This window comes from Acromyrmex echinatior, chromosome 1 (assembly GCF_024713525.1).
Source record: "Acromyrmex echinatior isolate Ae372 chromosome 1, ASM2471352v2, whole genome shotgun sequence".
NCBI classification, from domain to species: domain Eukaryota; kingdom Metazoa; phylum Arthropoda; class Insecta; order Hymenoptera; family Formicidae; genus Acromyrmex; species Acromyrmex echinatior.
The window spans coordinates 12,848,955-12,863,283 of NC_141852.1; the positions used below are offsets into that span (position 1 = coordinate 12,848,955).

Genomic DNA, 14,329 nt, shown 5'->3' on the forward strand with positions numbered 1-14,329 from the left:
ATTTTTCTATATCAAACCATTATAGACACACATTTATATATATATATATATATATATATATATATATATATATATATGTCTCGCCTATTAGCTTTATTTGCTAGTAAAGTTATCGCGATAATCGATCATAATAATTAAATATATACAGTTTTAGAGTATCAATTTTGAAAAAAATCCAATTCAAATAACATCAGCTCATTAATTGATATACATATATTTTTGTGAAAAATTGAGAAATTGAAAGTTGAAAAAACAAACTATCACGATCGTAATTATTACATATTAGAAACCTTTGTATCAACTAAATTAACTTAAGAAAAAAATCTCATATAACGCGCGCGTTCACTTAAACTTTAAATTAATGAGCGAGATTTCTCTGGCCTTCGATCGTAAGATGATGTTAATGGAAACGAAATGGAACGAAGCCAATTACTTGACTGCGGTTTTCGAGCAATAATGTGAATTCTTGTGGTGACTTGGCGGTTTCTTGCGATAGGCATTTTATAATCATCATCAATGAATTATTAAGAAATAGGGAATCAAAGGTTCGAAGTGACCGTTCCGCGTGGTTAGTCGTCCACGAGAGGATACCTATACGTAGTGATATCATAAACAACGGAGAGCAACGGCGAGAACTCAGTGAGAGTTCGGCGATCCGGAAGCGTGATGTTCGCGAATCGGCCGGAAGTGATGCGATCGAGGTGACATTGAGAAGTCGTAATCGTCGATGGAAACGGATAGGACGCCCCGTTCGTCAGTCAGTAGGAGTTGGCAACGCGGAAGTTATCGCAGCCGGAGCGGAAGACGGCGGAAACGCAAGCGGAAGCCATGGGGTGAGCGGATCGCCGACTGGATCAGGACGCTGATAGCATTCCTCTTCAGTAACGTCGGCATCGTGTGTCTAGTAGTGGGCTACACTATAGCGGGCGCCTTCCTATTCATCTACATCGAGGGTAAAACCAACTTGAATGTCGCCAGCGACGTCATCGAGTTAAGAAATTCGACGGCCGACTTTCTTTGGGAGCTTACTTCTAAGGTGAAGAATTTACGTGAATCGAGCTACGCGCTATAATTTCTCGCAGTAGTGAAATCGCATGATATCGGCAAGAACAGATACGTAGAAATATACGTATTTTATCTTTTACAAGTTTTATTAATCATCTATTTTTACACATATTTAGATCACTCTTTAACTAAAATATCGAGAGAACAAACGAATGACATTATTAATATTGTCGATATTTATTTGTTTTGACATTTTGACACTGTCCATATATTGCTTATAGGAAAATGTGTTTTCGGAAAAACTCTGGAAGGAGAAGGTAAGAAACATTCTCGAGAATTACCAAACGACGATAGTGTCAGCTATAAAAAATGGATACAATGGTATGAAGGAAACTAAGTGGACTTTTGCCGGTGCTTTTCTGTATTCCCTTACCGTAATAACGACCATCGGTGAGTCTCGCTCTTATATACAATCAAATTGTTTACGATTTACTTGTAATTTTACATTGTTAAAAGTGAAATATTAATTTTAATTTAAAGACGTATAGTGGACTTTCTGAGACACGCAAAAATGTTAAAATTAACATTTTTTTTTGTACAAAAATGTTAATTTTAACTAATGTTTCAGAAAGTCCACTATACGTCTTTAAGTTAAAATTAACATTTTATTTTTAACAATATATCCGCTTTAATTTTAATTATAATTTTACTTACATTTCTTAATTTATTTTAATTTAAAAATATAAAATTAAAGAGTTAATTAAATGTATAGAATTTCGGTATATTCGCGCGCGTTTGTCTTTAAGAATTAAACGTGGCATGAAAAATGAAAGGGTAAATGTCAGAATAATTTTTGAAAAATGTAGACAGTTTCGCTGCTGGATATTTTGCCATACTAAGTATGGCACGCTTATTTGCCCTGCTAATGCCTAGCTAATGCCCATTTCTCTCGTCGTGACTGATTAATCTCATTAAAAGCTTTTATGCTAACTATGAAAATGTTTTGAGATAAAGTCTTCAGATTTTGTATTTAACAATAAAGTTGTGCAAGAGATTGACAACTTTGTAATATTTTATAAAATTAGCAAGCTATGACCAAATATTAATATACAGTTTATTTGAAATCATTATGCTAAAATATGTAGAATAAATTTGATGTCCACTTCATTATAAAAACAAAAAATAAATAATTTTTTTAATTGTATGCATACATAATCTATCTGACGCATATAATGGATGTTGAGAACATCAATTTTATAACATGATAAGAAAAATTTGATTCAAAAATTCTAGCGAGTAACACATTTTCCAAATAAGCTACGTGTATGTCCAAAAATAAAAGAAGTGAATTTAAATTGTAAAAACAGACCGATTTCGAGTTGAAAAATATAATATATACATAAATCTTGGTCTTGTCTGAAATATCAAGAAAAGGATATTAAAATCGAGAGAGAAAGAGCGCAATAATAAAATATTCATAAAATTCTTATTGTTAGACAATACCTATTAATTTTTTCTGTTTTCATATTATTATATATGTCATACTTTATATTCAAATTATTTTTAAAATATTTAGAATGCAAATAATTAAAATTGAAATTTATAAAGCTCTTCCTTTGTTTGATAAGAAAGAAAATGCACACTCATTCTATATCAATTGTAGAATAAATTGATTGATTTATTTATATTTGGCAGTATGGCGTAAATGTTTGCTATTTGCTCAACTTTAATCATTTTCTTATTATTTTTATTGAAAGAAACAATTTAAAGATCTAAGACTAAATGTCAATCTCATAATGCTTTCTTCCTATACATGCACACATTTTCTCAATATTATTTTTATATTTTATTTATACATTAAACATTTATCTATCTAGAAATTCCTAAGAAAAATCTTTACATAAAATTTTTTATTTAAATAAATACAATATTTATTGAAAGAAACAATTTAAAGATCAATCTATATAAACTAATATATGTATAATTTGAAAAAATATAATAAATTAACTTAGCGAAATTTTATTAATCTTAATTTTTTACAAAAAGCTAATTTTTTCATCGATTAATCAGATCAATCATGATTTAATTACATATCAAAAATAAAAGAAATTGAAAGTTTCTTATTGTTGATGAGTGCGTACGAAAATTACTTTATTCTTAGTCTATCGCGATCTAATGTATCAAAAGAGATCGAGTTATAGCATCAGGCAGAAAAATCAATGTAAAATGTTGGATAGTTACTACTATCCAGGCCACGAATAATATCCTGAGACGTAGGATTTATCATTTTCCGGCGCCACGGCAATGAAAGGATAAAGTGATATTAATGACTTTAACGTGATGGCGGCTTTGTTCTCAGCGTTGTGCGTGCTACACCGTATCGGTATACTATGTGCGAGAATGTGTGTGTGAGAAGAGTATAAATCATGATTACTCGGCGAAATTACACGAAAGGAATTACGCGATTCATGAGGCTATCGCATAAATTAGAAATACATGAAAGTATTCACGGTCACGGATGTGTATATCTTTGATATTCTAAAATTTGTTTCCTCTAATATAAATCTATTTCAATATTTTTTTCAGTGAATAGTTAGTGTCAATAGTAGAATATCCATTAGTATTTATTTAATATAAAAATTTCGATTAATGTTATCTTAATATATGAAATTAACACAAATACTATTGTATTATTTTACAATTTTTGATAGCTGGAATAATAAATATTAAATTATAATATCCACTAATCATATAATTTACATAACTTTAATAGAATTCACCACAATTGACATTATTATATTGATCATTATAATATATTAATATCTGTGTTTGGAACTATTTTGGAAGGTTGCGTATGAATACTGGAACGTAAATTTCATTCGTGCATGCGCCCACGATGATAATTATTTTCAGTCTTTGACATTAGGTTATTTTTGTCAATTGGCACAATACAAAGTCGGTCACTTTGAATTAACATAAAATTAATTATGAAATTCGATATTGATAAGGTATGCTCTTCGTGAAATGATAACCATCAATGAATTGTATACATTAGTCAATTAATCCTAAACTCGCGCAATTCAGTTTATGATATTGCATCATTTAATAAATAAATAAATAATTAATTAAATTAGTATCCTTTTCATTTTGACACATTGTGTATCTTGCTGTCCAATATCCGTCTATTTTAAGACGCTGACTTAACAGTAAAATAACGTTAGATATATGTATATACATATTAATACAAGTTAATAAAACTTAAAGTATTTAAAATCTATTTATCTCGAGTTTTTCATAATCATTTGACTTTTAAAATGCTAATCGCTATAAATCACGGCTTTTTTTTATTAATTATCTCAAATATTATTATTATTATTAGCCTTCAGCATAGTTAACCGACATTGATAAAATCAATGAAAAATAGTGGGAACAGCGCTCGATGAAAGTTTTGAAATTGGATTATATTGCTCAACCGAATTTCCTGTATTTCCTTCGTATCCGATGTCCTTCGTAGAATCGAATCGCTACCGAAAATTACCTGTCGTACGTCTACGACGTGTTCCGCGACGACGAATTTGCGGACTGACGAGGACTTCGTTAGGCCGGAAATTAATTAACGTGCGCTGATCGTTCGATCCCCCAGGATCGACGAAACTTGCTCATTCGTTCATTTATTTGTTCGTTCATCGCAAGAACATCGCTGATGGTCACCATCAACGATCGACATTCCATTTCACTATTAATTAATTTCTTTAGTGTCTAATAGGCTAGGTTAGTAATTAATTTCCTGAATGCACACAATATTCGACGACATCATGCAAAGTGCATTTTGCAAAAAAGATATTCCGCTATTTTTTCACACAGATATACATATATACACAATTATTTTTATACATACTCCCTGGTGAAAATTTTTCTCATAATTTTTATACAAATTGGAACATTTTTCAGAAATATTCAGAAATATTCGGAAAGTTTATATCTTTTCTCAGAATTTTTCACACAAGTGAATTTTGAAATATTCTGAAATATTTCTGAAATTTCTCATCCCATAATTTAAAAAGAATATTAAAAAATTTTTTTAATTTTATAACATTTCATCAGAAATTATACTTGCAAAAAATCTTAGAAATTTTATGATATTTCATAATTAACATATATGAAAAATTCTGAGAAAAGATATAGATTTTCTGAGAAATGTTCCAATTCGTATAAAAAATATAAGAAAGTTATAAAATTATATAGAAATTCTATATAATTTAATTGTATAGAAAAATTACATGAAAAATTCTGAGAAAAATTTTTATCAGGGATACACAAGGTATTACAATACAAAGGAATATAATAAATTAAATTCAAAAGTAATAATAATAATTTTAATAATTTTTCATTTTACTTATATATATATATATATATATATATATATATATATATATTCTTTTTTTAGATAATATACATTAATCACAATGACTCGAGATGTATTCGAGTAAAAAATCAAATATGCTTAAATATCTGCGCATTTTCATTAATTGCATTTATCTTTTATTGTGTTAATTTCTTTTATTTTGCGAATTATGACGAATTATAAAGAAGTTTTTTGAAAAAAATACGTATTACATCGCTACTACATACTCAAGATTTTACTAAGTATATTCAAATGTTATAATAAACAAATTTCCTGTTACAAAAGAATATCAATTTATTAAACTTGCCGTTCTCGAAACTCGATTAAAATCGCAAATTATGTACCTATTATATTTGCAATATAGAAATGCACACACACACACACACACACACACGCACACACACACACACACACACACACACACACACACGCACGCACGCACGCGCGCGCACGCACACATATGGAAACACCGTCACTTTATATATTTTACGTTCAAAAATAACGCTATTAAAAGCTTTTCAAATATTTGTATAAAGCCCAATCAATGCCGTCAAATCAGTAATCGATTGACTTGTATACACTTCATCCTCGAATTTAGAAAACATGAAGCGAAAGTCGTAGCCTATCTTCGAGCATAATTGGTTTGTTGCCAAGATATCTTCTGTCAAAGCTGAAGAAGCCTCTTAGTGATTTTTTATTCTACAATCTATACAATTAGCATATATTTATGTCACATGTAAACAGAAATTTAAACGAGAGAACATAAACATGATGAAAACTGCTACAGTAAACACATATTTTAAAAATAATTTTTCATTTTTTCTTAAAGACTAAAATTTATCTATAATTTTGTTAAAAGTTATTTGTTAATTTCAAACTTTGATGTAAATTGTGCGAATACCAATGGTATTCTACGACGACAAAAGTTTAAACGGATCATATTCACAATATCGCATCGTTCAAAGTTAACAAGAACTTTGTCAAAAATAAGGCACAAAATATTTTATATAAAATAATTATTCTCAAAATAATTTGTTCTTAAAAAGTACAAAAATGATTTAATAATAATAAAAGCATATGAAATAGATGATTGAAGATATAATATGATCATTTTAAATATATAAATATAAATACATATGTAGATATTTTGAAGAAAAATTTTTTTAAAATAATTTAAGAAGCTTAAACTTGTTAAATTTTGTTTCTAACAAAGATAAGTATACTTTTTTGAACAAGTATACTTATATAATGTACTTTACTTCCAGAAATGACATTACAAAATGACGCGACAAATTAAAACGATTCATACTATTATTTATTTACTAGATTTTGCCATTATTTCGATACAATTTAAACAAGCGTGAGAGTTATAATTAATCATACGTTAATTGCGACAGTTAGTTAATCACGTGAGTTTCTCATCATCAAAGCTCGGACAGGAATGACTATGGAGATCTCTGTTGGAGACAAATTTCTTTATGCTAAAATTATAGATTTAGAATACCAAGAAAATCGCAATGTATTTGCGATATTTGTAATCAAGAAAGTCGTTTCTCGAAAAACACATACAGAACATTTTTTGGATAAAAAGAGATAAAAAATTATCTTGATATCTTATTCAATTTACGATATAAATGTAGTTAAAGTACAGATAATTTTGTTTAATATAATATTTTAAAAATTAAATTGCAAAATTCGGCTCTACGTATCTTTAGCTTCATAAAAAAAGGAGCTGAGAAGCTCTCGTGACGCGATATTATTTCTAAGAGATAAAATATCAGCATGAAGACATGTATCTATACTGTAAGCATAAGAAGCAGATCATTTTATTTATTATAATACTTTTAAGAACAAAATTACAAAATTATCTTCTTAAGAGGACAATTTCGTATCTTCGTACAACACGTAAATAAAAAAAATTGTATGGCAAATCTTTCTACAACGCTACAATACATGATAGTGCAGGTATATATCTATACCTTAAATAAGATGTACATGAGTTGTCACTTTTGTTGACTTTTAATTCTTTAAATGATTGCGTTTTGAAAACGCGAGGATCTGCCGACTCGAGTCTCGTTGAGTAAATGATATCTAATAGATGATACATGCATAGCCTTATGCACGTCAGCACTCTATATAGAAATCATGGCGTTAAACGTCATTGGAGATACATGTGTATTTAGATACACGGAAGAGATCACTACCTACTATATAAAAAGAATAATATAATAAAGAAATATCAAGAATCGATTGATTCATTTATCACTCAGTCCATTTTAGATTTAAATAATTTGTCCATAATCTATGTACGTCAGATTTACGATTAGCTAATATTTTATATGCCTTATAATTTTAGATGCTGTATATTTCGAGATATATACTTAAATATATATTTAATGCATATTCTAATTTTCCAAATTTTTCATATTACGTTGCATAAAATTATAAATTCTATCATCGAGTTCAATACAAAAATAGAAAGATATATCCATCTAAAGTGAATTTTATAAAATAAATTTATATGTGGCATATTCTTTGTATTTGAGATAAAATACAGTAACTATTTTCGCGTATTTCAGACAATATTTATTTAACAAATACAATGCCTAAGGGCATTTCTCGGCTAATACTCGTCAGAACACGAAGTTTGTTTAATATTATTGGATACATTAATTTACTTAAAGATCCGGAGACAATAGGTCTGTTCTTTTTAACTAAACTTTCGCACCAGTTCTTTCTTCCTTTTCTCTTCAGGACGAAAGAAGAAAAAGAAAAATGAATTGATGGAAAAGTTCAGCCAAAAAGAACAGAACTTATATTTCCAATTCATATCAGGTTTCGTAAATATTACTTTACTATTGACTTTACACAGCTCTTTTATAGTAAATTTCTTGGCTCTGCTCTTTCTCGTCATCCAATTATGAAATAGTTTGGAACACAGGACAGTGCCAATTCATCATTGTATCTAATTTGCGATATAACTTCATGTTTTCATTTCAACCTGTTATAATATCATGAATTATATATTATAATATGTTATTATATGTTATAATATCATGAATATCTTCTAACGTGTTTTTTCTTTACGTTTTATTACTGTAATGAAATTTTAATTTATGATAGATTGTCATCAGATTGATGAAGATTTACAATTAATTTAGATTTAATATAGTCAAAACATACCATCGTTTAATTGTGATAATGTATATATATGTATATATATGTATAATTTTACAATATACATATTACTAACTTTTTCTAATTTTCTAATTATTTGATCATAAACTAGATTCAATTAGATCCTTTGTTGCTCGTTATTTAGTCTATAGTTTAATTTATTGTTACACATCCGAGCGGATATTTACATATTTTTTAATTTTATTTAAATTCGATATTAAGTGAAACACTCTTCTGCTTCTCTCAATTGTCTTTCGAAAACAAAAGGAGAATGGAAAAATTAATAATTTGTCTGAATATAGGTCAATTAGGACACTTTTACTTATTGTTCAGATTATCAACAGAATTTTAGATATAATAACCGTATAGTATATATCACAAGGGGATGTGGAAATAGTCGGTGACGCGATATAAATCAAGCGCGACAGCGATTGTCCGGTATCGCCGGCAACGGGCATAATTAATTTTCAGAGGGAATCATTTTGCCGTTAAACTTCTTGACAAGCCGATAAATTGGTGCCGCGATGAAACCTCCCGCGATTAATCCTCGCGATAATTGATCGCTAACCATGTATGTGATGACACTGTCGCGTCGGTCGCCCTCGTCGTTCGAGACGGAGAAATAACAAACATATGCACAAGTACGCGCGGGATATCGGTTTCCGTATTTTTGGTTAATCGCCAATAATTCTCTGGCCGGAGGCCCGACCCAAACGGACTAATGTCCCTGATACGTCTGGCACGTGATACCTGTTACGTGCGTGGCAAGACAAGCATGTCGTTTTGCCGATAGTGCCATTCGAGTCGATATGAACAAAACGTTTTGACATTCGAGATTTCTAATTAATTACCTCCTGTATCAATCATTCGCAGTCCTGAGAATAATTTTAAAACATTTGCGGAATTGTCCAAAATTCTTTTTATTTTCATTTTACATAAATCTCTCTCGCTCTCTCTTTTCTTTCCGTTATTCTAGATTTATGTTACTTTACCTGGTATTAATTAACAGCATTTCTACTATTTTATTTCAGTTTTTAAGATTATTATGTCATAATCCAATCTGCTTTATGCGCTGTCTAAACATACTTTAAACCGCCACGAATGGAAACGAATGATATGACGAGTGCATATATCATGTTAATTTATGTCATGGCGTGTTGCAGTAAATCATCATGGAAGCGAAAGAGGATAAAATCAGGTGATCCCGGCTGCCAAAATTGTCAGTTAGTGAAAATGATAAACATCACTGGGGGCGCACGCAATGCTTCACAACATGATTATCAGCGTTTTAGAATTATCAGGAACACCGTTAAAACTAAATGCACATCGTCGATGTACGTTTAACATGGAAGCTCTTACATGTGAATGCACGCGAAATGGTCTGAAAATATATTCCCATTTATCTCTTGCAATTTCAAATTAAGACTCGATAAAACATAACATTACAAATTTGATATTTAAATAATTAAGTATAGATAATAAGATATTTTAAATTAATTTTTATTTAAATAAGATATTTTAATAATTAAGCGCAATATATCCAATTTAAATTTGTTTCTGTCGGTCTTAAAACTAATTTTAATATTCAACATTAAAACCTTGATTATTAAATTAAAAGTCAAGAATTATGAAAAGTTCAGTTTCAAAGAATTTGCGATTAAACTCGCCTTTCGCGACTCTTTAAGAGAATCTGTATAAAAACGTCTTTGTGCTTTTATATTTTATTAAATCATTAACGCTCGCCGTTCCAAGATTACATAATCGCGATAAAATCGATAATAATGAATAGGCGAAACAGTTCTCTCGCACGTATCGACGACGAAAAAACTTTAACTTTATCATCAGCGAAGTTGAATAACATTTCTATAAACATCGTCGGTTAATTGAATTCGAGATTGTAAATGTCGACATCGGTATATCGTTATTCATTTAGTGATGGATTTACGTTTGATAATAATAACCTAATGGTCGTCAGTAGTTTACATAATGTCGCTGTGAACAAACATCATTTTACACAATCTTTTGCCGGCTTTATAAACTTGATATATACGATCCAAATAATGAGTGTGCAAAGCCTGCAGAAATAGAGTTTTTTAATGTTTAACAAACTGTTAAAAAAATCGCACGCAGTACGTATAATGTATATTCCGTTACATGGTTGGGTTACATTGTTACGCCGGGTAAAATATTGTATGTGCGAAACGACCGGAAAGTCAAATGTCAACGGCGATACGTAACATAACTCGTCGATCAACTTGAGTCTCGTTCCATACGTTCCATACGTACCATCGTTCTATTCTGCCATGTCGAGAATTTCCTATCTCTTTTAGATTTTGATGCACACATACGCTTCAACCATAGTACTCAATTACTTTTATATACATGTTATGTGAATTTTGATCATATTTTACATGTATTACCAGCGTCGTTAAATTTTTCCGAAAATTGATAAAAAATGTTTGCGATTTGTTTACGATATTCATTCTTAAAATGTGAAATGAGAAGTCTTCTGAATGACTTGTAATGTGATTTGCGTATATCTTTTATTGGTTTTGGCAATCGAAAACGGTTCGTAAATGCCATTTCCACTCTTTGGAGAACAATAATGCTTATATTTTTGCCTCCTGTGTATTTTATTCTCTTTTCATCAATAAAAATCAATATTAAATTTCATAAATTTATAGATTTGCAAAATAGAGTTCATAGATTTGCAAAAGACTTTTATTCTCATGGAAAATATAGAATTTAGATTACATAAGTTTCAAACATGTCGCGCGTTTGAAAGTGACGCAACCTCTATCAGCGATTATATATTGTTATAATACTTTTTTTTGATGCATTCTTATTTTTAAACTAGCTACATCTAACTTATCAATGCGATAAAAGACAAACAATAAATAAAGATTTTCATTATCCAAATCATTTTCCACATATCTCATGCGCGTATTTTATAGAATTTTACCTTTCAGGATAAGATCTTTTGAATAAGAGATGTTATAGAAAATTGCAGTCAAAATAGAAATATATCGGAATTTTTGATAAAAGAATACTTGACCGTTTTTATAAGATCCTACGATTACAAAAAAACCACATATAAATAAATACAAAATGTTCTGTTAAAACTAATCGAAAGAAAACATCAAATTTCCTGTTACATTGATATTCGATAATTCATATTTTTGTGCAAAAACTTAATATAAATTGAAAAAAATGACGCGATATAATTGTTAACGTTTCACGTCACAACAGCCAATAAAACAGCAATTTCGTATTTGTTGAAGTTAATCATGTCTATAAATAACGGATAGAATTAAATTATCTGTAAAAGAAATAATTATTTGCAATATTTAAAATTTAATATTCCAGTGTACCAAAAAAGATCTCAAATTATTTTTTACATTTGCACTATCATTTTGTATTACTTCTATTATTATTCAAAAGTACACTTTAATAGTAATAAGTATTTGATATGTAGTTGGGATAAAAAAATCTTGAAAATCTAAGTCAAAAGTTCACTTTAATAAAAATTTTAAAAGAAATAACAATCGTGCGAATTGAAATAAAGCTAGAAATTTTTTTAAGATCATTTATACATTTATATAAAAGTCTAATTATTTCACTTTTGATGCCTTGTAACTCTGAGTTACTAGTATTTCAATATACCTTAAGAAATGTCAAATCTAAAAATATTTAATCAGAATTCCTGAAACATTCCATATATACGCAGTGGTTTTATGCACCAGTATTCGTCGACTTGTATAACGACATTAATTTTCGCGTGCATGGTCCATTATTTCCGCTTCCATTTCTGACTATGAAATGTGCGCATATTAAATTGTTCATAGAGCGAGTCTAAAGTTGTACAAAGAACTTTGTTGCCATATTTTCGATTAAAAAATAACAAAAAAAATGTTGTATCAAAATGCAGTTAAACATTTTCGATTTATTTAGGATATTTGAAGAATAGATATAAATATATATGTTTAATTTTCGTATAACATTATACATATTTGTTTATTTGTCATTTATATTAATAAAATAATATTTAATGCATTTTGATTATTATGAGAAAAATGTATAACAATACAAAAACATTATTTTAATTTTAAGTAACGGTTTTGAGTGTAACATTCTGTTTTCCATTTTTTTGTGCATCTTAGAATAAAAGTAGTTGGCAGAATTAGATGATAGAATATTTAAAGAGTAAATCTATCTTTATTTAAGCGTTTCTTTACAAATCTTCCTCTTAAATTTCTTCTACTTCTTTAACTTCAAAGCTTCATATACCAACGTGAAATAAAATGGAGATTGCGACACTATAAAAGTAACATCTTCATTTGTGGTCGTTTAAAGGGAAACTCTGTAGAGGATTTAACCCTCCTAAAAAAAGATGGTTTGCATATATAATAACATTGTAATTTGTAGAACATTTTAATATTTTAGTTGCGAGACTCTGGAGCCTTTGTATTATTAAATAAATAATTATGCTTCCATAATAGTAACACGTTTCCATTTCTTTGTAAAATTAAAAAACGTATAATAATATTACCATATACAATAATTATTATAATAATACTTTTGATGTATTACGATGATATATTGTGAGAATAACATTCTATTTTATTTACTTTTTAAATTTCTGAAACGAAATCTTACTTCAAAAGAATGAATGAGATTCACTTCAAAGAAAAATAATATCACTTCTTTTTTGAAGTGAATCTTACTTAAAAAAAGCGTAAAAATCTGCCACTCTTATTCAAGAGTGTAAATTTTTCATTCTTTTTACTGATTGTATTTTAACTCTTTTGGAGTGAGATTTTACTCTAAGAAATTTAGAGAGTAGATATTACTTTCTAACTATCTCATAATGAAATGAGCACAAATTGTTTATAGCATTTATAATGCGAATTATAGTTGCAGACTAACTTGCAATAGCATCACATTGCAGTTGCTTTCTTTCTTTTTTGTAACAATAGATTTTTGGAAAGATGAATAAAAAAAATTGTATCAAGACGCAAATCTCTCTCGATTATTAGATTAACAAAGTCGGTGTTGCGTTTATTCGGTTGCGGACAAGCATTAAAAAATGACACTGAAAAATCAGTCGCTGCATGCCATCCGCAATGGCACATATTGTTTATTGGATGCGCGAGAAAATCTCTTTCGATGCTTTCTGCCGTATAGAGTTTTGGATATTGCGTCGGGATATAGCCGATTCCGCGATTCTGATCCGACTGGTTGCGATTTGAGAGGATTTTTATGAATGTGTATGGTGCGTGAATAGTACATTATTTTCGTGTGAACGAATGCAATTCGCGCTCTCAAATTAAAGATATCGTATAAAGGGGATAAATTGTTTCGGCTACATATTTCGATTTTTATCTTTCGCTTCTATTTCATTGATAAAGTCATACGATTTAGTCAATCAACAGATTTTTATTTAAAATAAATCGACAAAGATGCATGTAAGATATGACGAGATCTAGAAATTTTGTGCTAAAAACATATTTATCAAAGAGACATCAAAATTAAATTTAAGTATTTAAGCATTACATTAAATTAAATATGTAGAAAGAATTATCTCGCGTTCTGCCTTCCGCGCGTACATCGTATTTTCGACGCGACATGAGCGGAACATACACGTTATAAAACGTTGTCGTGAATATGGAATATTCGCAGTGTCCGCGTAGACGCAGCTTTAAACGCGTCGATTTACTGTAGAGGTTTTATCGCTGTCATATA

The 14,329-nt window shown here is 29.2% G+C and overlaps 1 protein-coding gene across 2 annotated transcripts in view; it reads left to right on the top strand.

Moving 5' to 3' along the window:
- The first annotated feature begins 129 nt into the window (after positions 1-129).
- LOC105146875 (TWiK family of potassium channels protein 18) overlaps positions 130-14,329 on the top strand; it is a 35,786-nt gene continuing 21,586 nt past the window's right edge. The window contains exons 1-2 of one of the 2 annotated variants that reach the window (XM_087414214.1): positions 130-1,036; positions 1,287-1,455. In XM_087414214.1, the coding sequence (XP_087270340.1) occupies positions 728-1,036; positions 1,287-1,455 (478 nt within the window). In that variant the 5' untranslated portion in view covers positions 130-727. The remainder of the gene's footprint in view (positions 1,037-1,286; positions 1,456-14,329) is intronic. The other variant, XM_011057483.2, reaches the window with a different exon arrangement.